At 33.8% G+C, this 26,333-nt stretch overlaps 2 protein-coding genes and 1 non-coding gene across 3 annotated transcripts; 1 reads left to right on the forward strand and 2 right to left on the reverse strand.

The window, feature by feature from the left end:
- The first annotated feature begins 1,453 nt into the window (after positions 1–1,453).
- On the forward strand, positions 1,454–3,519 carry LOC145066336 (cytochrome b5). The gene is made up of 3 exons (XM_079013565.1): positions 1,454–1,664; positions 2,876–2,942; positions 3,099–3,519. The coding sequence occupies exons 1-3, from the start codon at positions 1,587–1,589 to the stop codon at positions 3,347–3,349; spliced, it is 396 nt and encodes a 131-aa protein (XP_078869691.1). The 5' UTR covers positions 1,454–1,586; the 3' UTR covers positions 3,350–3,519.
- TRNAH-GUG (transfer RNA histidin (anticodon GUG)) lies at positions 2,592–2,664 on the reverse strand. The gene has a single exon. It is a non-coding gene; the product is annotated as a tRNA-His (tRNA).
- Positions 3,520–7,777: 4,258 nt separating the features above from the next.
- On the reverse strand, positions 7,778–10,184 carry LOC145070604 (Phototropic-responsive NPH3 family protein). Its single transcript, XM_079017554.1, has 4 exons — positions 10,005–10,184; positions 9,822–9,888; positions 8,498–9,664; positions 7,778–8,418 (listed from the first exon to the last, which is right to left on the reverse strand). The coding sequence occupies exons 1-4, from the start codon at positions 10,091–10,093 to the stop codon at positions 7,885–7,887; spliced, it is 1,857 nt and encodes a 618-aa protein (XP_078873680.1). The 5' UTR covers positions 10,094–10,184; the 3' UTR covers positions 7,778–7,884.
- Positions 10,185–26,333: the final 16,149 nt, after the last annotated feature.

Here is a 26,333-nt window from a genome sequence, read left to right on the forward strand (position 1 = left end):
TCTTTGAAGAGTGGATCCAAAACACCAAAATGCTCTTACCAAGCCTTCCAAGCTCCAAGAACACTCAAAGAGGATTAGGGTTTCATGGGGGCTATATGAACATGAGAGGAAGGTTGATAACCATGGTGTTATGTTCTTTAAATAGTGGCTCAACCTTAAAAGTTAGGGTTTTGAGACTCTGAGCGTACGCTGGGCGTACGCCTCTCTGCACCCGCGATCCTTCACCCTTCTACACTGGGTGTACCCTAGCTTACGCAGGGGTGTACTCATGCTAGCCACCTTCCTTGCCACTTTTCCATTAAGGGGCCATTTCTGCCAATAGCTTCAAAGTGCAAAGCTCCTTCGTTCCAAGTCCGTTTCCGACAAACTTTATAATCACAAAAAGGTGGCGAGAAACCCTACGCTTCTAGCAACACACCCCGGCCCGAAACCTTCTTGAATAAAACTCAAAACCCATAAATAACCAAAATGCCCCTAACCTTGACTTCTGGATCCATAAATGAATGCTTTTCCGAACAGGGTGTTACATTTTCGTTGCTCATACTCGTGGTCTTCAAAATCAAAAAAGGTTCTGATGGACCAAAATCGTGATTTTGGTAAGATTAGGGACCAATTTTTTAATTTACTCTTAATTATACTATGTAATATATTTCTAATCAAATTAACTTTTAATGGCATATTAAAACATTATGCCACTAATAATTATGAATATTAGTGACATAAAATATTAACTGACATTAAATCTATTAGTTTTTATAGTGACACATAAAATATGCCACTAAAAAATATGATATAGTGGCACATAGAACATATGTCATTAAAAATATTTGCCACTAAATGACTTATTGTTTGTAGTGAATCGATGGGTCATTGGCTGAAGGCCTCGATATCAATTGAGAGAGAAGCGAGATAATATCTTGATATCATATTGGAAATCTAAATAAATGAGAGAGATATTAGATGGGGGAAGAGAGAATACGGTGACGGAAAACCTTCAAGCTTTTCAATCTCATACTTTTCTTTCAAACCCATACCACAAAACACTGTTCCTTGATGAGACCTTAAGAATAGTGAACTAACATTTGAAAAATATTAGATAGTATAATAATGGTATGAAAGTGTACACCTTCCGTTAAAAATGGACCACAAGAGCAAACAATAAACCACTGCTACTGTTAGTGCAACAAATTAAAAAAAAAGTGGATCAGAGGTGCATATTTCAGAAAAGATTATGGAGCATTTTTGTAACTGGCTCTTTAAAAGTTAAAACATGTTACGCAATACGCACGTCCGGACACCAACCATGGTTAAAAATCAGACGTTAAACTTTCAACACTTCTACTCCATTTTTTAAGTTAGCGCACCACTTTTACTTCTCTCACCAACCCCCACCTAGATTTTGTGATACCAGTCCATTCGTTTCATCTCCTCAACAACCCCCCCAAACTAGAAATTAGCCACCTACAATCTTTGACAACCCACCTCCATTTTTGTTCTTTAAATCCATCTCTAAAAGGGTTCTTGAGAGATCGCAATTTGGGGCTCCGTAGATCTACTATAGCTCTGTAATTTTTGGGCGATCGATAATGGGCAAAGTGTACACTTTGAAGGAAGTTGCGGAGCACAACGATCCCAAAGATTGCTGGCTCATCATCGATGGCAAGGTGCGTATATCCAAACATGATTTACTATTCAACTTACGATTGATATGTAGCTCGTGATTACTACGGATCTCAATTGAATAATTGAACTCTATTTGACTCGTCTTAATTTGAAATTTGTTAAGTGAAGTTTATGTACATAAATTTTTATTCGTGGTTGGTGGATTCAGCCGAATGCTAACTTGTTCAAATATATAATGGAGAGCTGTGCATTATTGATAACTAATTGACGAGGATTTGATATTTTTTTTATGGTAATTTGAGTTTTTGAGATGTAATTTTTTATAAATCTTGCATCTTGGAGGTTTTCTTGATCCAGATAATGCAGGAGTTGACTTTCTAGTCAAACTAAGTGGATTTGAATCAGAGTTCATTAGGATTAGGGTTAGGGTTCGCTATCAAATCCAAATTCTTTCCAATCATCCTCCAAATAGTTCCCCATAAAACTTTTCATTTATCAAAAAAAAAAGTATATTAAACTCTTATGGTTACTGAATTTTTAATTTACATTGTTATCAGATTTTGCATATGCAAATACAATTTGTTAAATTTATCCATCAATAAAAATTCACAAGTACTTAATTATCGAATATAATAGTTTCCCCCATAAAGAGTTACATTATATGATAGATCTCGATCTGACCTTTAAATTGAGCTTATTATTGAATATCTAATAATAATAATTACTACTCCGTATACTAAACTTTTTTATTAAATAACTAAAAGTACATAAACATAGAAGATACACATATAACAAAAGTGAAAGTAAACTACAAAATTGATTAAAAACAATATATATCACAACATTAAACTACAACAAAGCTAATATAAAGATTTGAAGTTAGTTAATGAAGAAAATGTAATCTTTGGTGAATGTTCTCAGATGTCCTTAAAATTTGTTTGTCTATCTGAAAAAAAAAAGTGTAAAAGTGTGGCTGGCTGGGATTCGAGCCCAGGTCTCCACGGCCACAACGTGGAATTCTTACCACTAAACTACAGCCACAAGTTTATTACTAAAGCTCGCGAATACCTTTTAAAAACTATCTCGTAACTTTTAACCAACTGCCGTGTCGGTAATTTGCAAAAATAAAATAATAGTAATAATAATAATTTTAGACAACCATACTTAGAAAGTATCTTTTCCTTTATATTTCTTTTTGTAATAACTAATAAGTCCTTAACCTAATCATGGTTTAATATGGTGATACGTGCAGGTGTTTGATGTGACCAAATTCTTGGAAGATCATCCTGGTGGTGATGACGTTCTCTTGTCAGCAACAGGTATCTCACATTTAACACCATTTTTTGTTTTAAATATTCCTAAAATTATGCTTATATGCATATTTGATACAGTAAAGTACAATTTTTTGTTTGAAGTACGTATGACAAATAATCGTTATTTTATTTTATTTTTGTTTATTGTGAACAACTTTGTAGGTAAGGATGCAACAGATGATTTTGAAGATGTGGGACATAGTACAACTGCTAAATCGATGATGGATGAATTCTATGTTGGTGATATTGACTCAGCAACTATTCCCTCCAAGGTTGAATACAAGCCTCCAAAGCAAGCTCATTATAACCAAGACAAGACATCCGAGTTCATCATCAAGATTCTTCAGTTCTTGGTTCCATTGGTGATCTTGGGTGTTGCTGTTGGGATCCGATTCTATACAAGATCAGTGTAATGAAAGATCTTTCATCATTCGGGTGTTTCCAGATATGTTTCTTTAAGTTTATTGCTTAGAACGTGAGCTATGTGTTTTCTTGTTTCTTAAATCTTGAAACTCTTCCTTCTATCTAAGAGATTAAATGATGTTGGTTATGGTCAATTTAAGATCTATGACTGCTTTTTAAATGTTCTCGTGATCTAAAATAGATGTTTTTGAGTCTTATCTTAATGTTCTTGTAGTTGTTTGTGAGCTGTTACAATGTTCAAATAGGTTTTGTTTTATTGAGCATAGTTCAGATGAATATTTTCAAAGATCAGGATCTGATATTTTTTGTTTTGTAAGATTGTGATCGTAAGATTACATCAAAAGCATTTTAAGTCATGAAAGGTACAAACATAAAAAATATATAAATTTCAAAAATGTTTCTAGAGTTTATATTCAATTTATTAGTTAGCCCAAGACAAAATATTATATATTTTTTTTAAAAACATAAATGATAACATTTTTATGATATCATACATCCGAGCTTACAAGAAATGATCCGAGTATGACAAGAATGATTTACATAAGTAGGATCGTAGTAGTATACGATCTTTAACAACATTGGTTATAGTGATGAGTAAGATAGCACCCTTGGGGCTTTCTCTTTGATTGTATTGAAATGCCTGATGAATTGGAATTTCCCTCTTGGTTGAGGTGATTAAGAGGAAAGCAGATATGTGGAAGAAGATGATTTTTTAAAAAAATATCGAGATTGAATGATTAAATAATAGAACTAGAACAAATCAACTCTACTTTTTTTTTTTTACCTTTTAAATTTGTTTGCCTTTCTTTACACAGTTTATGCCAACAAGGAGTAATCAAAGGTGTGATGTTTCATTTGGTAGGTGTAATTAGGTAGAATTCCGGTGGCAGATGCTTTGGCAATTAGCGGAATTAACCTTCCTAACACTCTTTTCCTACTGTGCAATATGGAGATAGAATCAACTGATTATCTTCTTATTACCTGTGAGTATTTTAAAGTTGTGTAAGAATGGATTCTCAAATGGTGTGAGATTCAACATAGTAATTTTTTGGGGGTTAGAGACTTCATCAATTTCGCACCTACATGAGGGAATTGTCCTAGAAAAAGTTGATCCTAAGTATGATGTTTTATTGTTTTATTTGGAACATTTGGATGGTCATAAATGACAAGGTTTTCAAGAAAACTAATGTGCCCCCTACAAAAGTTGCCGACAACATTATCTCTTTATCATACGTATGGTGTAAATATAGAAGCAACTCGGGTTGTGGAACTTGGGTCGATTGGAGTATTTCACCTTTATCCATCTATCCTGTTAATCTCTTCCTTATAGCTTTTACTTTTACTTTTGTTTTGCCTCGTCTAATTTCTTGTTAGCATATGCTTTTAATGATATTTGTCGTTTCCAGAAAAAAGATAAAACATCAAAATGCGTGATGTCATATCATAAAATAGTTATGTTTTGGATAATTTTTTGTAATCATTTTGCATATATATATATATATATATATATATATATATATATATATATATATATATATATATATATATATATATATATATATATCCGGTAGGAATTTTTTTGGTAGGAAAGTAAGAATTTTTTTTGGCATATTTTTTTAGCGAACAAAACAAATGAATCACTAAACAAATCAAAAATAAAATGAATCATAAAAGAAACTCTAAAAAAAAAACATTTCGATGATTATTTTTTATGATGATTTTGTTTATATTCACCAAAATTGTCATCAAAATGATTTTTTTCTTGATTTACTAAAAAATAAATCATGATGGTGTTATAGTAAAATAATATAGATTCTAATATGGTGTTACCATATATACTAGAAACATAACTAGGTTTAAACTCGTAGAAACCATGGGTGTTATAGTAAAATAACATAGATTCTAAAAATAGAAATGTACTTTCGCTTAGCTAACATAAATTTTAAAAATAGAAATATAGTTTCGCTTAGCTTATAAAATAAGATTTCATAACTTATACTTAACTTCTGAAGTCCACTAAAAAAGTAATAATTTGTATTTCAATTTAGATATGCAGAAACTGCGGTTGATAAAGAAAAACACAATTAATAAATTGGAGTCGTAACGACTAATCTAATATTTGAAAAAAATTAATAAAACATACTAATGGGGTGTTTAGGAGTGTTTTTTTTTTAAATGACTTATTAAACCCCATCATAACTATTCTTTTTCAAAATTCATATTGTTAAGCTCTGAATAGAAAAATGTTTTCCTTTTTTCCCATTGTAAATTGTTATAATATGTTAAAATCAAAACATGTATTTTTTAGTATACAAATAAAAATAAAAATTAAGTTAGATAAGAAAGTGATTATTAAAGATCCTCAAGTGATTATTAAACACAATTATATATGTGTGTGTTTTGGTTGCACAACAACGAAAAAAAAAAAAGAACTAAACTTCAATAATAGTTTTTGTGATTGTTATTTAATATCATTCACTCAATTTTATTATTATTATTATTATTATTATTATTATTATTATTATTATTTTTATTGGTTTATGATAAAAAAAAGATTTAAGATTATGTGCTTCATTGTGATAGAATTTGAGATCTCTAATAACTAAAATATATAATATATAACTTAAATACATTTCTTTTTGAAATTATGTTAAAAATATGTGTCCAATATAGTGCTAGAATTGTGTCTCATTTTGGATTTCAGTCAACAAAAATGGAAATTACAGTCAACATGACATCATTAAAAGCATTACAAATCCAACATTTTGACAGAAAAATGAGTTTTGAAAACTAAAATGTTCGACGGTACGACATATATAAGAAATGATAAAAACTATAAGAAAATTAAATGCAACATCAAGAAATTGATTTGACAATTAGGACATGTTTCACCGGTAACATACATCATTGTCGATTTTTTTTTTAAATTTTAGTGTGCTACTTTGCAATTCCAGCATTCGAAGAATAAAATGGATGATCTAAGCTAGGTGTCATCTTGAACCAGTAACAAAGATATAGTTAGTTGGTCCTAGTAAGAATCGATCGGGCCCCATTCTCACCGGTACACACACATAAAGCTTCATCACCATGTGAGTCAAGATTGATGCGATTGCTTAATTCATTAATAAACTTTGGAAGAGTATCAAAGTCCATCTTGATGTGACACTTTTTAAGGAATAGAATACATAAACATACATAATTATAAGAAAAATAGGGAAAACAACAGATTAATCAAAAAACTAAGCTACACATCAGGAGTGTTGTAGTTACACGTTGGAAAAAACATCTAGAAAAACATGAAGGGAAAGGTTATACAATAGCCTATAGATTTGCAAATATATAGACACGACATTGAAAATTTCACAATAAACATCATCCATTATATGTGCTTTACTAAATCTGAGGTTACAAACTTCAAGCTTTTACGATTAATATTAGTTTCATGAGCGCAAGGATACAATTCCTATATTTGAATATTAAATTACAAAAAAAAATGATTTTATTGCATATCCAAATAAGACCAATAAAAAACAAAGTATCTAACTGTCATTACCTATGGATACTACAAAGAAGACAACTTATATCTTCCAACAGATGTTCAATAGAGCTCTTATATCTTCCAATTACCTGTTTTAAGAGGGTTCTATGCTGAAATTCAAGAACCATCAAAATGGTTCAATAAGGTGAAAAACCAGACACATGGGTTTACTTTGTTTATGGCGTATGCATGTCGGTAATGATTTAACTTGTAAAGCAACAACTGACCAACAACATTACCCATAGCCATCATCCCTCCACCTAGACTATAGTGGTATAGTACAAACACCGAGGATATTGCAACACCTGATATGCTGGTGGCCAGTTTGAAAAAACTATGTATGAAGGCACATGCACCAACTTCATACTGTTTTTCTTCATACCGGAACAAATCACCAAAATCTGTGCATTGCTATTAAACTTGAACAAAATAAATCTATGGGTATAATGAAACGATACGGAGGTATATATGAAGTGGAATAGAATTTTAAATTTGGAATTAATAACGAATATTTATTTTTTCAAACTATTTTTGCGGATATTAAATTAGTAATCAAATTAAATCATCAATCGGGAGGATCTGAATTTTGATTTTGATTTTATTGAGAGATAAATGATATATTGGGATAATAATGGAAGGAGAATTGAATGGTTATGGAGAGATGAATGAGTTGAAGGGTATAATAATAATTTAACTTGGAGATGAAATAAGTATTTAGGGTATGTCTCCTGTATTAAAATGATTCTTTTATTAGGATTATTATTAGGATTAGGATTAGGATATGTTAATAAGAAAAATACTGAAACAACCATAGACTTTTTACAAGATAACATCTTAATAAGAAAAGTAGCGAAACTTATAATATTGTGAGAGAGAGAAAAATGCAAACATAATACACTATAATAAACAAATACACAATAGTACAATGTTTTTTTTTTTTTCTCGTTAAACTCTAAATTTTTAGCAAAAATACTTGTAAAATTTGGTTCAATCTGTCCTACTTATGACCTTAGAATCTGTTCTTTCTGAATGCCTAGATGGTGGTGAACTTGATCCCCTCGAAGAAGAACCATGTCCAAACATATTCAATTTACCAATTTTCTTCGAGAAAGAACTCATGAAATTACGTGAATTCGATTTCTGCATACTCCTCTTCATGCACACATGTTCTTTCTCGAAATCATTCAATCTCATTCTTAACCGAGTCAACTCCAATTTCAGTTCCCGGTTTTCCCGCCTCAGAGATGCATAATTATCTTTCGGTGACATGGCAGCGCTCAGACCTCCGCTGTTGATCCGCCACGACTGGTGGTGCATCGGCGGCTTCAGGTTCTCCTCTGGGTAATTACAGCATAACGCATTTCGAAGCCTTAACTGCTCAATGTACAGGACTTGAACGACTGCCGGAAGAGGAAGGCGTTCGTTCTGTGCAGCGTGTGCTCCGGCTTCCGGCGACAATTTATTGAAATCAATCAGTTTACATAGCTTCTTTTTGTCGAATTCCGATAAACCCTGATGAGCCTGCAGGTTTTAGATTTGTAGAAAACGTATAATTAGCATTAGCTTTGACAACAAAATTCAAAATTCAAGATCGACGTACTTTGAGATAAACATCGATGGATCGATATAGACCATCATGAACTGTTCGAGCGTGTGCCGGCAAGCTTTCCGCCACCGCGATAAATTTGGAGAGTTTAAGGTTTGTCTCCGGTGCGATTTCAGCGAGATAACTGTCGATTAGCCTCGAGACTTTGACTAGAGCGGATTGGGAAGGCGAATCGGGCCCATCTGACTCAAACCCATCACCATCACCATCGTCATCTTCCATATCATCGTCGTCGCTATCATCTTGCTGCGAAAAATTTGCCAAAATTCTATGAACAGCGTCAACGTCGAACAATGTATCATCTCCATGGCGTAAAGACGGGATCAAAAGATCATCGAGCGTCGCTAAATCTAACTGTGATCCAATTCGCCTCTCGAGATCAAGCCGACACGCCACCGAGCAATCAAGCATCACCGCCGCTCGTAACAGCCCGAAAAGAAAACTTAACGGCACTGCAAGTTTCTCAACCGGAAGTAAACCGACAATGGCTTCCACCACGATTCCTTCGTGACCCGACCCACCACGAGCCTCGACTTTTTTATTCTGATTGTGTAAACCCGTTAACTCCTTTTCGGCATAACTCATAAGCGATTCACCGATACTCTCGGGCCTCACCCCTCGACATTTCATCGCGTTCATAACTCTCTGATAGAAATCAACTCGAAGAATAGACAAATCTTTGATCCACCAATCGGGTTCCCCCTTGAATCGACTCATGTGAAGTCTGCCGGAGCTACTGTATTCTAGCCTCGAGAAACTCGACGCGATTTGCTCAACGCAAGCTTTAGAAGCTATAGCATCGATGCATCTAGTAACGATTTTAAGATCATCAGCTAAAGGGAGTAAGTTTTCAGATTGTTTCAAAACTTCAACAGACATTTCAAGATTCTTGGTGACAACAGTGTCGAGATATTCGTTGGCACGGGAACCCAGGTTACGTTTCGAGAAATGTTCTGTCATTTCTAGGTAATCGGAGACGCAACATAGCTGAGCGACGTTGGATGATGTTATCTCGAAGTTGATTCCATAGCAGAATTTAGCAGCTTGCTCAAATGTTTCTGTTCCTCCTGGTAAACTCACAAGTTCTATCTTTGATATTGCATTTTCCCTGTGTTCTGCTACTAATCTTCGGATTCGACCGCATCGGGAAACAAGAGGGAACTGCAAAAAGAACTTGTATGAATTCACAGATTACTACAACTCTACAAGGGATTGAAGGTTGACTTTTTGGTCAAACCATAGTAGCTTCAAGAATCTTTAGAACAAGTAGTAAAAAGATTTCAATTTTATAGAAAATGAGAATAAATCATGAACTTACCTTATGAAGAGCAAACATAATACCGTTCACTTCTATCGTTATATCGCTTGGAACATCACGAAATATCCTGCAAAAGTAAGACGTGCAATGCTTCTTTTACCATATATACAAATACTCATATTCATGTATCATGTATTTGTATGCAAATGTAATAACAAAAGTAGACATGAAGGAGCGACAAACCATTCGTTGTAGCGTTGGCGCGAACTCTTGGCCGGAGTGAGCTGAGGTGGCGGCTGAGGAGGGTGGTGGTAGTGGTGGTGGTTGTCCATGGAGTAGTAAGAAAAGTGGTGGAGTGTTGGAAACTTGAATATGTTTGTGAACTTCTTCGGTCATTTTTTGGTCAATTATGCAAAATCATGGGTTGGAAATGTCCAAAGCGATGGGCCTCTCTTTCACTTGTAGGGTCATGAAAACAAGTGATATTAAAATAAAATAAACAATAAATAACTTTAGTTTGAAAAAGAATTCGGTCCAAAAGGTAGTTGAAATGTAAAATATCTTTTGATTACTAGTAGTAATAGTAAAAAATTTAAATCAAAATTACAAATGATGCCTCAAGTAATTACATAAAAATATTAGATATTTACTTATGTTCGTTTCAACTTTCAAGATAAAAGATATCCTTTTGGATTTTGATATTTAATATAAAAATATTTTGTTTAAAATAACCGACATTTTCTTAAAATATAGGCATGAGAATTGAGATTGATGTAGGACGAAATGAGCGATAATGCTTGATTTAAGGAGGAAAAGAGGCAAAAAGAAAGGAGGGAAATTGAAACTTGTTCTTTTCACATTCCACATAAAAGTCAAATACTCAAATAGCATGTAAAAAAATTATTTAATTTCTATTAGCCAAACTTTATAATCTTTTAGTTTCAAAGGTTGATATAAATTCTGTATTAATAAAAAATATTAGTTATATTATTTTTGGTTCGTTGTAAAATTTTATATCGTAACATATATGATCAATTGCCAAGTTACATACCACCACCTTGATGATCATCTATGATTAAAATCCTCAAAATAGAGAGATCTTATATTTGAATCTCATCTCCTTTCAACTTTGAAATGCCTGTGTTGATTATAAAAAAAATACTATATCGTATGATTCGTTTTACTAATTTTTTTTTTTTCGTTTTTAAACAAGTATTTAAATCATGTACACAAGACAACTTATGTGAAATTAGGCTTACAATAAACATTACCTGCTTCTTGTTGAAAATGTTTTGTAGCAATTGTATATGAACTTTTTCTTATTCTATTGATGTATTTTGAATAGATTTTAGTAGAGAATGAATTAAATATTTTCTGGATTTTTTTACCCGTCACTAATTTTTGTGTGGTTTTCTCAAGTTTGTAGAAGTTTAGAACATTTTTTATTCATAAATAACAATGATACCTTTTTTTATGTATATTATGTATTTTTCCAAAATATAAATTGTTGTATATTGATCAAATTTTAATAGAAAACGTTAATATATAAAACTTGATAAAAAAAAACTATAATATAATGATAATAGTTCTTTTTAAATAAAAAAGTAAAAACATGTAATTATTAATCCTTTTATGTGATTTTCTTGACGAATTCTTGTAGCAATTTATTATCATAATTTTGCTTTTTATTTTTTGGTTAGCTTTTTTTTTTCTTTTTTATTGAATGATAGCTAATTTTAGGATTGAACCTTGTACCATTCGAATTGAAGACCTATTTTAATTTGAAATGTTTAAGATGTTTAAATCTCACAATGATACTGGTTTGTCTTGACGTTGCTAGATATCCTTACCGCATCATGCAGTGGTGAAGTGTCATCGTAATGTTGCATTGAACACGACACCGCCTTGGATGGTAAGGTGCGGCAAGGCCACAACATGAGCTTCCTTTGCAGCATTCATTTTCCATTTAACGTTTTCTTTACTGTTTTCTAATGGCTAAATTTTCAAAACAATTATTATTATTATTATTACTTTTTATCTGTTATAAATAAACACACACTTCACATTTTAAAACACAAAACAAAAACCAAACACTTATATATACTTTGATTTACAAATCCAAAATACCTTCATCCTCATCGACTTCATCAGATACGTTGACATTGCAGGTTGCGATATTTACCGAGAACATTATGCTAACAACACTAGCTTATCTCCAAAAAAATGAGGCCGAAAGTTCGCGTTAAAAAATTGGATGATTATTTGTTCGACAATTCATACAAGTTTGTAGAAGATTCGGGCGAAGATTATGATGACGTTATAACCGATGATGATTAGGCGTGACGTACTATTTTATTATGTTTTATTTTTTATGCCTTTTTTAGTATGTATTGGCGCGAGGGGAGGGGGGGTGTTGAGGAAAAAATAATATGATGCTGACGTGACAAGCCAAAAGTACCACTGTAACATCCCAAATTTCGAGACCAAAAATTTCATTTTTAAATTTTGTGAGTTATAAAATAACTTGCCAAAACATTGTTAAAATCATATCGTAATGTCATGTCTCAAAACCCATATCATCAGACTGTAATAAATATCAGAGTACAATCCCATAAAACTATGCGGAAACCATGTGTGTGTGATGCACTGCTACACCGCCGACTCCTTCCCCTTCGACGAAGAGGTACCTGAAACCAAACCAAAACTGTAAGCACAAAGCTTAGTGAGTTCCCCCATTATACCACATATCTTATAATATCGTCGGTATCTTTCAAACGGTAACTGCCTTCGGTGTCTTTCAACCGGTAACTATCATCGGTATCTTTCAACCGATATCGCCATCAATATCTTTCAACCGGTAACTGTCATCGGTATCTTTCAACCGGTAACTGTCGTCGGTATCTTTCAACCAGTAATTGGGGACTATTTCACCCCTACCACTAGCATATTGTAAACATACAATCAGGCATATCGACTACTGACCTACCCCTCGGTCCTAACGACCTATGCCAAGGAAGGACTATTCCCTGTCACTACCACTATACATATATCATATCATGCAGGCATATCTTATAACCAAATCACATAACCAAACCCATATAATTATCACAAAGACAACTATCTACTAACTACCCCTGTTGGTGGGTCGAAATTATGGCCTTAGACCCACCCCTACTGGAAGGTAACTCACCTCAATGTCGTGTAGTGTCTGAACCGTCCTCTGCGCGAAGATTGACCCTCCTCGACTCCTCAATCCCTACACGCCAATTCTCACGTCATCAACCAGAAGATGCAACCCTAACCAGGGTCAATACCATAACCAGTCAAAGTCAACATCCAGTTGACCTGACTCGCCGAGTTGGCCCGCCAACACGCCGAGTCCATACTCCACTAATCCAATACAATCTCGACACCACGCGTCGAGTCTAGCGAGAACTCGTCGAGTTTTCCTTCATCCAAACCATCGGGACCATCTCCATCCGACTCGCCGAGTTCATATCCCTCATAAAAACGTGTCCAGTCTATGACTCGTCGAGTTGTAGAACAACTCGTCGAGTCCATCTTCAAAGGTTGGGAGATTTCCTTGGACTCTCCGAGTCTGTTCATACAGTCGTCGAGTCCCATGATTACCAGGTCCCCTTTACAAGTCTAAACAATTACGGGACTTCCTTCCCGAGCCACTGGTCCAACCACAGAAAGGATTTAGTGGTCATTACACAATGACTCGCCGAGTTCCAAGAACAACTCGTCGAGTCCCTTCTTGACCCTTACTATATAGTCGATTTAAATGGGTCTTAACACGTCAAAATCATACATCTGGCCTCCTAGTGTCCATTTTATACGTAAAGTTCCAAACTTGGTGCACATGCATAGGGTTTTTAGCTCAAAAATCCATACAAGGTGCTATACAATGTGCATGGAGCTCTCATGGCCATAGAGTTGACACCTTTATGCCATGAGACCCATCCAATGACTCAGATCTGAAAGTAGAACTCCATAAATCACATCACAAATCCAGAAATGGCTTAGAAAGCCCTAAATGCACCCAAAATCTAAGCCCTAAAGATGAACAACCAAATGAAAGACCAAAACAGGGGGCATTTACCTTGGTTGAGCTGAAGATGGAATAAGATCTCTGGATCTATAAGCCCCAACTCGAATTTCCAAGCTTCTCCCTTCCTTCCAAGCTTCACAACCACCCCAAAGCACCAAAAATGACCTTAGATCACTCAAAGCGGCTAGGGTTTCGATAAGAGGTGTTCTGGGAGCATTAGGGACAATGGAGGCTGCAATAAGGCATTTAAATAGGGTGCAAACCCTCGAATTTAGGGTTTCCCTCAAACAACACCTACTCGTCGAGTCAGTCTCCCGACTCGTTGAGTAGGTCATTTAAAATGCCCGCGGATCACGACCCTACTCGACGAGTTGGGCCTTCAACTCGTCGAGTCCCAGAAAAAACATACATGCTTAAACTAAATGCGTACCTGGAATCAGGTGTTACAACCACACTTACCAGTCTAACAATACAAATTAATCAATTTATCGCACTTAACTTTCACACAAGTGAGTGATTCATTGGACCTAAATATATGAATCAATGAATATTAACTAAAATAATCATATTTTTAGTTAACTTTAATGAAAATAACTATATTTATTTTCTTTTAAAAAAACGATCAATTACTCTAGAAAGGGAAATTCTAGACCCGATGAAAATGGGTCAAGTCCAACTATATGACGTTGTCTTATATGAATAAGGCTCACATTTCATATCAGAATGTCATTCTGAAAAATCTAAAAAACTTATAACTCTAAATTTTAATTTTTTCTCCGAGTAAAAACATGGATTCTGTGAACCATATTAGTTTTATATGTTATCTATTTAGATCTTGTCTATATATGTAAAGTATGTGAAGAGCATCTCCACAATGCAAAGAACATGTCTTGAAGGTATATTGTTATAGGCCTAAATATCATTATTCTTTATAATTTATTTATTAGATTAGCCACTAGGGATGTTGGTAATGTGTTTGTATCCTAAACACTCTTGAAATACACATTGGAACACCAAGAAATGTTCAGAATAATATAATTTGTTTCAAAATGCGAATAATTTTCTGGAATGATAGGATATGTTTCAAAATGCGAAGAATCGTTTGAAATGGAATTTCCATTAACTTAGAAAAACACCTTGTTAATAGAGCGCATCGAGGTATTAGATTTTTAATAAGTAATACTGACTTTTATACAACCAATTTTGTCGAATCAAAAAACCCGAATAGTAGTTCAAATCAATATGAATATTCATTTGATCAATTTGTGTGGGTGTCGCTTAAAAATGAGTTTTACATATAAGGAGATTGCGACACATCTATAAAAACTTTCGGAATTAAACCCAATTAATGTAAGTCTAAACTTAATTTTTTTTTTTTTATATATTCTTGTTTTATAATACTAAAAGTACATTTTTAATTTTAGAGTTAAATACAATATTTGACAATAGGAAAAAACTAAAACCACACCCACCAAAGACAAAAATGAAAGTAAAAAGAAAATCGGAGATGATGTTAAAGCTTGATTGAAAGCATATAGAACCCCAAAACTATTATTTTAGACTAGTGTAGCATGTGTTTTAGATGTCGATAACTCTACGTGCTAGATATAATTTTATAATGTTTATTATATTTTAGTCATATCAATTCTTAAGAGAAATCAAATACCATCATACTTTTTATTCCCACTCATATTTCACTCACTAGATCAAGACAAGTCAAAATAAAAAGAAATGATTAAGAAAGAAAATTAGTGGATTCCACGTGTCATAATTTTATATGAATAAAAAAATAAATATAAACAAAAGGTAGGATGATATTTAATTTTTCATGCTTTAAAGAATTCTACTTTTTAACCACAATCTTCAACATCCACCAATTGAATATGAAATGTTATGTGTTGAGCTTAGACAACATTGTCTTGTTGATATTACCTTAGAAATGATTAATGATTTTCAGTATATGCAAAAGCGATCGTCAGTATTAGAAATCTCATTATGGTCTTCAGTAACCGTATAACGTATAATTTAACATTTTATAATATGCAAATGCTCTTGATTACAATGTTTGAAGATATACATTGAGTTTTTCAAACTCAATAGAAATAATTGAAGAATCACGTAAGGCAAATGCAATACTAGAGGTATCTATTTGAAATTCATATAAACCCTACTTTTACACAATATGCAAGTCCATAGTATTCATAAGAATCAAGTATAACGTAATTTTAAACATTAATATGTAAATTATTATGGTTTTTATAAACGACAATACGTTTATAAAATAATCTTATTACTCCAAATTTGAAGTTCCAAAAACATGATTAGCTTTCAAAGAAGAAAAATTAATTTTATTAATATTTTTTTATTTTATATTTATGATGGTTAGTTTAATTAATACTCCATGAATCATAGGAATATTTGTGATTTGAAAGTAGAATTTCAAAGGAGTTAGCTTTTGCTGAATTTGCATGATTGTCCACCTCTATCCATTATGAGGTCTAGCTCCTATACATTACAAAAGCTTACAGTGGTAGCAATTTGATGATGTTAGAGTTAGACCATCATTGAAATAGAAAATTACTCATGATTTCATATATAACACTGTTATATTTATAGGTAACATGAATAAAATAGTACTAAAGATGGTTAAAAATTTATTAAGCTAATAATCCAAATTTTGAATAAAACATTTTATGAATCAAAAGTTTTTAGGCAAACAAATCAATGCCAATTTTACTTATGGAAGTGCACGTAAGTTGGATTGAGATTACCCAATTTACCATTACCGTAATAATTTAATTGTATGAATGATAATTTTTTTATTTAAAATACACATAAATAGTTTAGTAGAAAAAGGTGCGCATATTAGCCCTTTTTAAACATGTCGTCCTTAAAGGGGACCTTTTGATGGTCATGTAACTTTTTAGAAGAAAAAGAAAGTGATTTTGGAGCACTTGCACGCCAAGCTTTTCTAGAGGTGTAATAATACTCAAGCATCCTATGGCAAGAGTCAATATTCACTAATCATTTATATAATATCATATCTTTGATATGATACAGTCTGATAATTAACATGCTGTATTACAGTTTAAGTCTTCTATGTCATGGTTGATTTTATAGACGTTGATTGTGTTATTATATTATAGGTTGTTTCATGTTTGGATGTGAATCATCAGAACTATTGTTACTTGATAGAAAAATGTGTCAACTTCTTTCACTACAGGCTTTTCATCATTTTTGATCCATAAAAATATTTTTTGTGTTTTTCTACCCATTTTGGCCCACCAATAGGCGACGCAACCGGTAAAAATGTCTTATTTTGCTTTGTTTGATGTCTATTTGGTATAAATGTTTATCTCAAGTTTTTAGCTTGATTTTTTTTTTCTAAAGACATTTGTAACACCTGAAATATAAGACTTTTAAGTAGTATACCAGTATTGGAAATACCTATACCGGTAGTATGGACACAAGTGTGTATGTGGGGAAGATGAGTAAATGAATTTGATGGAAGTACATTGTCTTTATGGGTAATGTAAGGCATGTGGGTTTTTATTGATGATAAATGTACGTGGTGATATGATATTTCGACTCTTGTATCTTTCTAACTGAAGTATGATTGTATAATATCATATTAAGATGTTATGAAATATTAGGAATTATTGATAAGATGATACTTGTTAAAGTTCATCCTTCATGTTCGTCTTTTGCTAGCTAAGACTTATCTAGAATCATCAACTCCTTATTTACTCTTTACTTTATACTTTTTACTCTATAACTCCTTAACCTCCTATATGTTCGGACCGTACACGTCATTTTACTCTTGAACCTGAAACATGTACATGATTACCATAATTATTTAACATCATTTAACATGCAATTTCACATAATAGACATTTACCATATAAACATGCAATCATCATAAACACTAGGGATGAGATTTCAAAATAGACCGGAACTGGAACCGGTTGAACCGGAATATGCTAAACTGGTCCAGATTTTGGATTTTAATAGTAATCTTATCTTGGTTTCGGGTATTCCAGGTATGAGTCTACAGGGTCTGGGTAAATCGAGTAAAAGAACCGGAATTGCTTAATTGGACCGGAACCGGGTTTATGCTAAGAATGAAATTTAAAGAGTTTTTTTTAATGGTGCGTCAAGTCAGTAGCCTCCTACATCACCCTCGACGAGCAAAAAAAAAGATTGTCTACATCGACAATGAAGATTTATACCAAATTGATTCCTTTTGTTTTATATCTTAGAATTTTGTTCAAGCTTACCGATTCTTGAAATTATATGTTATTTTAATATTTATGCAGTAATGTTGTTTGCATATGTACTCAAAAAAGCTTGACCCCTCATTTTGTTCTCACGACAATTTTTGTAAAAATATACTTCGAAGATTTTTTAGCCATACTTTTGGCTATTGTCAACGGGAAAGATGAATTTTTTGTTCCTAAAAACCAATACACTGCAAGCACAGGTCTTTTTAGGAAAAAAAGAAAGAACATGAAATGAAGTCAAATATAACAAATCCTAAGTCATTTATGAACAAACATACAAGGTTTGCATAATAGAAATAATAAAAAAGTACGGTAATAATTAGAGTTGTAAACGAACTGAACGCTCGGCAAACCGTTCGTGAACCGTTCAGCGGAAAGTTCGTTTATTTAATGAATGAACATGAACACGAATTCTCGTTCGTTTAGTTAAACGAACGAACATGAACAATGGTTTGCTCATTCGTTTATGTTCGTTCATTTAAGTTTATTTATGTTCATATATATGCAATTGTTTATTTTATTAAATTACTATATTATATGTTCGTTATGTTTATATATGTTCAATTGTGTTTGTTTATCTTTATTCGTTTATGTTCTTTCATTTATGTTCGTTTAGCATGTTCATTAACATAAACGAACGAACACGAACAAGGTAATTTGTTAAACGAATGAACGTGAACAAGATAATCATTCGTTTATCCGTTCGTTTGTTCGGTTAACTTAAACGAACGAACATAAACAAGCCATTGTTCGTGTTCATTCGGTTCATTTACAGCCCTATTAATAATTATGTAAATCATATTAAAAACTAGTAATATCTTTGCATATACCATACCAAAGCGAAAAAAAAATATTCAAAGGAATTAAAAATTTTCATGACTTAGTTTTGTTAAAAATGACTTGCAATTCAATTTCATTTTTCAGGTTTCCGAGTCCATCCGGGTCTAAAACCCGTAACTAGTTCCAATTACATATTTTCGGTTCCAACCCACTTTACCCGATTCGATACCCGAAACCGGTTCCTCTTTACCAGTCCGGTTTTCAGGTTTTCAAATACTTCAATTCCGGTTTCCGGGTTTCTAGGGTCCGGGTCCGATCGAGCTGTAACATCTGTTTTCCTGGATGAATCGTATTAGGGTTTCAAGGAGTCAAAAGTTTGGATTTTGGAAGAAAAGGAGCCTCACGACGTGAGACATTGAGGCTTACGACGTGAGATGGGTTTATATGAAAAGTTTTATTCGGGATCGGTCTCACAACGTGAGAACTGATGCAACCCAAGCCCATGATCTTTTAGGGTTTCCTTCATATTTAAGCACCTCTAAACCTATATTAGGGTTCATTATCAGCCACCAAACCCTTTTCACCTCAGAAAACCCTATCCGTCATCCCTTGCTTGATTCTTGGCCATTTTGGAGCATTTCTTGGTTTGAAGAAGAAAAAGAAGAAGAAGGTGAAGGTGATCTTTTGAAGAGGCTTGCAAGGAATCATCATCACCTCTTGTTGTTTCTAGACCCTTGTAAGTGTCAAAGCTCCCGCCTTTGTAGTTGATTGTGGCTAGATCTAAGTTTTATCCCACTTTTCTCCTTGGTTGAGCAAGTTTGAATGAATGGAAACCATAAATTTGGAAAATTTATGGGTTATAAGGGTCTTTAGAGTGTCATGAAGTTCAGATCTAGTAAATGGTTGGGTTTTGGAATCTTGAATGGAAGTTGGATGTCATTTTCTACAATTTTGGCCCCAAATGAGATCTAGACATGTATTGGACATACATGCTCATAAAGCATCAACTTTTAAGTGTGTTAGGGAGTAATAAGACCTTCTAAAAATTTAGAGTTCAAATCTTAATGGATTAAGGACTTAAATTGTTGGATTTTTTTGTTGGGTTATGAGCATGACATCATTCCTATGGTATACATGCAACCATAATTGCTTTGATCTAGGTTTTCTACTATGAACACAACAACATTGAATACCAAAGCAATGATCCTATGACCTAGCATATAACAATCAAATTGACATATAAACTAGTGTTTAGATCTTACCTTTCTTGTTATGTAGTAATAACAAGTCTTCCTTGAATATCCTTGACCTTTGAAAGCTTAGTGCCTCAAATGTTGCACCTCAAATGGAGTCACAAACACCACTAGCAAGAAGATGACTTAGGAGATGGGAGGAAATCGGCCAGGGCAACACCAAGAAGCATAGGACCGAAATCCTTATGTTAGACGGTCTATTTATACTTGTGGCTACTAGGGTTTTCAGGTGGAAACCCTAATATGACTGCTTAAGCCTTAAGCAACCCATGGACTCTTTCTAGAATATCCCTTGGACGAATTCCTTATGGGCTTCTCATAGAATTCGTCCAACCTATATTCCAAGGTGATCCATCAGCCCAATTACAATTATCTTATAATTACAGTATCAGTCCTCTTGATTTAATTAATCTCTTTTGACCACAAAATTAATTCTAAATTAATTCTTTCATCAATATTAATTAAACAATATGATTTCTCTTTTAATATATTATTCATATAATATATTAATAAATCATAATTAATCCTCTTTCTCCTTAATTCATCCTATCAGTTGTTATGGAGAAGGCAACCCAAAATGACCATGCTCATAATCGGGTCAAGTACATACCAAAGTAGTTATGGGCTTAGACACCTAATCCAACATTTTTTACTTCAGACTATGCTCACGACATGAGACATAGGGTCTCATGACGTGAGGATTGAATGATCCCGTTTCTACCGAGCTTTTTATGGATCACGACGTGAGAGAAGGTTGCTCACGCTGTGAGGTCAGCTCAGGTGACTTTCCTTGACTGAGTTGGCTAGTTTGGGTCGAGACGAGTTGGAATCTAACCGAGTGGACTCTCACGACGTGACCAAGGTCTGGTCACGACGTGAGGCTGGATAGTTGACATTATGAGCTGTTGATTTTAACTTTGACCGTTGACTTTTGACGTGGGTTGACTTTTGGTTAATTTTTATTTTAAGAAGGTAGAATTAGGGTTTACCTTGTATGGATTGATAGGAGGTGTTAGGCACTCATCATTTGGAAAGAGTGCAGTTAGTTGTGGTCGGCGCGATATTGAGCTGAGTTTTAGCCAACATTGTGATTCAGGTGAGTCTCCTCATTGTACCCGTGGGTCAAAGACACCAATTCCGGCCCACTAGGTTATGTAATGTAGGAAGACCAGGTGGTGACACTTGGTAATTACCTAAAAGACCTGGATATGGTTCCTGGCTGTTATATGCAAAACGAGGGTCTAGACCTTGGCATTTATATGTAGTATGCTAGTAGTCGTGATGATACTTGCATGGAAGACCAGGAGGTGGCTATTGGCACTTGTTTGTATGAATCATGGTTTTGGCCCCCGACCTGGCAAGGAAAGCCCATGATATGGCTTGTGGCATAATGACAAGACTATGGTTGGCTCATAACAATCTCTATTGTGTAACATCCTAAAATTTAAGACCAGGTTCTTAAATTAATAAAGTAAATAAATGAAAAATGATTTATATAGTTAAAACATCAAGGGATAATCGTATCATTAGTTTATGTGATGTTTGGAAATTTAGAAGTGAAAATAATAACATTTTAGAAGTTAAAGAGGCAAAAGTGTCAAATTGGCAAAGTGAGTTGACCAAAAGGCTTGACTTAGTGGAAATGACTAAAAAAGTTATATGATGGATGGAGAAGGGCTTACTATGCCAAAACTTAAGTTAAAATCATAAATATTGAAGTTTGGTAGGTTTTATCCAAAGCAAGGAAAATTGGAGAACCAAATATGACAAATCCAAAAATAAGAATGCATCCTCTCTTTTTTAGCCAAATATGAACAATAGGAGGAGAATGGAGGAAGTGAGATGACGATTCAAGCTCAAGATAAACCCTAGGAATCGATCTCAAGCCTTCTTGGTTCATTTGGTGCAAGTTGTGAAGAAATCAAGTGGTTCAAGGTATACTTTCTTCCTCCCTTAATGTAGAATTCGAGTTTCATCTATGGATTGGGATTATGTACGATTTCCATCTTATTTGAGGATTAGGGTTTTGGTTTCTAACTTCCCTTGAGTTGTTTTGATGATCCTAAACTCAATCCAATCATCCCATTGATGGGTTTGAGGATTTGTGTGAAAACCTCATGAACCCTATAAATTCAAATTGGGGATTTCATGTTTATATGTTAGATTGGAATGGATTTAATGCCCTAGATGATGTTTAGAAGCAACAAATCCAAATGGAATGCTCAAACACATCTATGACGGTAGAATGTTGCATAAACATGGAATTTAGATGGTTTTGGGGAAATTGTGATGAAACAATGGAATCCTTTGAATATGAGAATTTAATGAGTATATGCTACTCATAAACATGTGTTTATACTAATAACATTATTTGAATGCAAAAACATGAGGAATTAAATGATGCTTAGTTGAATTTATGTAATATTTGGGTATAAGGGTATTTTAGGAAATCTATGCATAACTACATGGTGATTGACATCTAAGAAGTGAATGACATTCATGAACATGAATTGAAACTCTAGATATGATATTAGAGCACAAGCATTAATGGATACTAGTAAGGTTCTAGCTCTAGTGATTGTTTTGGCCAAAAGGGTAATTTGGGAACATTGAATAGAATTGAGGATTCCACAATCAAATTAGATATTTACAATGATTTTCGGTATGGTTTCATGTACTTGACAACATTCATTTGAGTGTTCAATAATTTGGGAACAAGCTTTTTACGTTTTAGAATACCCAATTGATCAATGGAAAAGTTAACCCTTCTCATGGAATTTGAGGATTTATGTGATCTTAAAGGTTTCAATGAGCACTTAATGGATTAAGTGGAGTGCTTTAAGATGATAAAACACCTCCTAAACATGTGTGAGAACCTAAACAAATGGTACATACTGAATGGGAAAAGGGTCTTCAAGAACTATGCAAAGTAGGATGTTATATTTAGAAAATTCGAGAGTTTTGTCTGTGCAAACCTCATTCCATGACTGTGGAATGGCAAGGCAAATCATTCCACGGGCGTGGAATGCCTTGATCAATGTCATGTAATTTTTCCATAACTTTCGCATACACACTCAGATTTACGCGCAATTTTCGCCTACATTTATATTTTTGCATAAGAAATGAAATGAAACAATAAAATTTAGTAATGGAACCTTTGAGGGGTATTTTGGTCATTTTATTGACTTATGTTCATGTTATATAGGTGTTGTTTGAGAGTGTTGCTCTAGGGAAATGAACTAGAAGAAGACTAGCTAGCCTACATGCTATTGAGGTGAGTACGTGTTGGCATTTTTCCCACTTTGGGGTACATGGCAAATTGATTTTATGATAATGAAATGAAATGCTTTGATATATGAAATGTTTTGAAATGAAAGCGTCAAATGTGTTTGGAAATGGTATTTTGAAAGAGTGCCTTGAAGGAAAGAATGTTTTTGAAAGAAAATAACGTTTTGGAAGATCGAATGTTTTGAAAATGTGTTTGAAATGTTTTGAAATATAGATGCTTTACTTTTGAAATGAGTTTATGATACTAATGTATGAAGTGTGTAAAGCATGGAACGTAATGACAAGAAATGTAAAGTAATGAAAATGAATGGAAAGTAATGAAAAGAATTGGAAAGTAATGAAATGAAAACTACCTGGGCCATGATACCTCGTAAGAGATACTAGAGGAATCTATCGGGGTGACGCCTCCCTTTCGCGAGACAGATGTCCTAATGGAAATTATGCCTTGGTGGATTGATTTTTTCTTTCCACCTTGGTTTAGACTTGGGAGTGGTTCCTTTATTGGAGGTAGACACTAAGTATAAAAATGGCATCGGTTTAATACCAGAATTAGCCATTAATGATAAAAGAAAATGAAATCTGGAAATATGTCTTTTCAAATGAAATGATAAGATATGATATGAAATGATATTATGACATGTATGAAATGATTTTTCCTTGAAAATCCTTGAAAATGTTTTATGGTCTAAAACTATGTTTTGCAAAGATAAAATGTTTTTGATAAAAATGTGATAAATATTTTGAGTCACAAGCTCACATAGATCAAGAGTCATTATTGTCTTACATATCTCTTTTTTATGTCATGTATCTCAAGTTACCTTTAAGGAGAGAGGATGATGGATGGAAGTTAGAAGTCAAGTTTTAAAGAATGGAGTGAAACTTGATAAGTTCCTTATTATTTTGTATGATGTGATTCTTATTTGTTTTCTATGGATTTATTAATGCTTAATAGTAACACCCAATGTTTTAATTTATAAAGGTTTTTGTGGGATCAGTGTTTTGTTAAATGTGGGTTAACACCCGAATGTTTTTAAAACCATAACATGAAAAAGTTTGAACTTTTTTGGGTGTTACAGTTTGGTATCAGAGCCATAATTGAAGCGAATTAGGATTGGATGTAACGCCTGTGTTTCTAGGCTAGGCATTAAGATTGATGTAATAGTCTAGATTAACCTTTATAACTCATTTTGAAATAATATAAATGTATTATTTGAGTATTATGTGTTTTATGCTTAATTGTGTGGCTTAAATGAATTAAGAACAACAAAATAAGCATAATAATAAAATATTAGATAAGCCCAATATCTATGAAGGAAGTTATAGTGGTCGTGACAAAGGTTCCGGATACATAAAGAATTCCGAAATCCGAGTTATAACGAAGGAGTTATGACTTGTCGAAATTTCGCGGCAGAACCGGTACGACACTGCATAACGTAAATAGTGAGTTTACGATAGAGCGATATTTAGTCTTAGTGATCTAAATGAAAGTCGTAGAATACGTTAAACCGAGAACGTGCAGAAGAAGAACGTCTAAATCTGACTTCGTATGAGGAAGTTATGATTTTTCAAAGTTTCGACTTAACAGTATGCAGTCCAAAGTTCGAATATGAGATCAAGTGATTTCTATCCAAAACAATCTAAACTAGGATCGAAGATCTCATTGATACTAGTCCAACAGTAAAAAGACAGACGAAAACGAACGTCAGATGAAGGAGTTGTGAATTCCTAATGGAGTTTTTTACCGTCCTGGCCTACTAAAAATAATATAATAAAAGTTAAAGTTAGAATTAGCCGACAGAGTCTAAACGAGAGTTGTAGAGCATAATCTCACCTACGCGTGCATATAAAGAACGTCGAAAACAGAGCTCGTATGTGAAAGATATGAATTTCTGAAGTTCGGGGCACGGACTTCCACCTGTGTCAGAGCTCCCGATGTGAGCACAGTGTTCACGAGGTGAGAAAGTGATGGACGCCTTCCATGGAAAGTGGCCATGATGAACGCAGTGACCTATAGAGCTCACGACGTGAGCATAGGATTTCAGCCCCCTATAAATAGAAAGCGAGGCCAGCCGTTTAGGGTTGCTAATTTCTTTCCTCTCACTCCATATTACCTCGATTTACGTGCAAGTTATACCCCCGAAGCCCCGGTATCATCCCGACACCTGAAGCAAGTCCTGAAGTTCCGAATATCCTGAGAAGAAAAGAGTTTCCAAGCCGAAGCTCAGCCCGCAAGAAGCCCGGTGTGTGAAGATATCCCAGATTCATCGAAGAGTTACTGCTTTTAGAGCCGTAGTGTTGTCCGATAATCATCTTATCAGGTGAGTGCATAGTCACTTTCATATACACGATTAGTTACAAGTATTGACGAATGTATTAGATATATGATATGAGTAAGTATGTAGTTGGTTTTTGATAATACACATATATGAATTATACTCTATGAAATACGTGTTATGTGATTATATACTATTTGTTATGTGGTATGAGTATTGAATGAATATGTTATACATATTTTAACCTGTATATAAACAAGTATATTTTATCTACAAATATGTTGGGTAGAACATGGGTAGATAGTGATGTGTGATGAAATAAAAATGATGAGAGACCTCGATGTGATTGTGATCTAGTTGTCCAGCAGAACATGGATGACGACCACAGACTTTTCAAGACAGTTCAGTGGAACGTTGGCAAGCTCATAACCTGTAGGTGTAGTGAACTTGGGTGTTCATGTGCTGTATTCTATCGCACTCATGGTTGCCTTAGGACATTCATTGCTGAGGAACCCCCTTTGCAGTAGAGTCCATCCCAATGAAAATCCTAGATTAGGTCTCTTGTAATAGTTGTTGTCATAGGGACGTAAAGTGAGGATAAAGGGAATGGGTAATCGGGTTATTGTTGGTTGGTGAAATTAAAT

The sequence above is a fragment of the Lactuca serriola genome, chromosome 8 (assembly GCF_051521515.1).
Source record: "Lactuca serriola cultivar US96UC23 chromosome 8, Lser_US96UC23_V15, whole genome shotgun sequence".
NCBI classification, from domain to species: Eukaryota; Viridiplantae; Streptophyta; class Magnoliopsida; order Asterales; family Asteraceae; genus Lactuca; species Lactuca serriola.

Coding starts and splice junctions, on each gene's coding strand:
- LOC145066336 (XM_079013565.1), top strand. CDS start 1,587: ATGGGCAAAGTGTACACTTTGAAGGAAGTTGCGGAGCACAACGATCCC. Junction 1,665..2,875: donor GGCTCATCATCGATGGCAAG/GTGCGTATATCC, acceptor TGATACGTGCAG/GTGTTTGATGTGACCAAATT. Junction 2,943..3,098: donor CGTTCTCTTGTCAGCAACAG/GTATCTCACATT, acceptor ACAACTTTGTAG/GTAAGGATGCAACAGATGAT.
- LOC145070604 (XM_079017554.1), bottom strand. CDS start 10,093: ATGGACAACCACCACCACTACCACCACCCTCCTCAGCCGCCACCTCAG. Junction 9,665..9,821: donor TTATGTTTGCTCTTCATAAG/GTAAGTTCATGA, acceptor TTCTTTTTGCAG/TTCCCTCTTGTTTCCCGATG. Junction 8,419..8,497: donor CCATCGATGTTTATCTCAAA/GTACGTCGATCT, acceptor TAAAACCTGCAG/GCTCATCAGGGTTTATCGGA.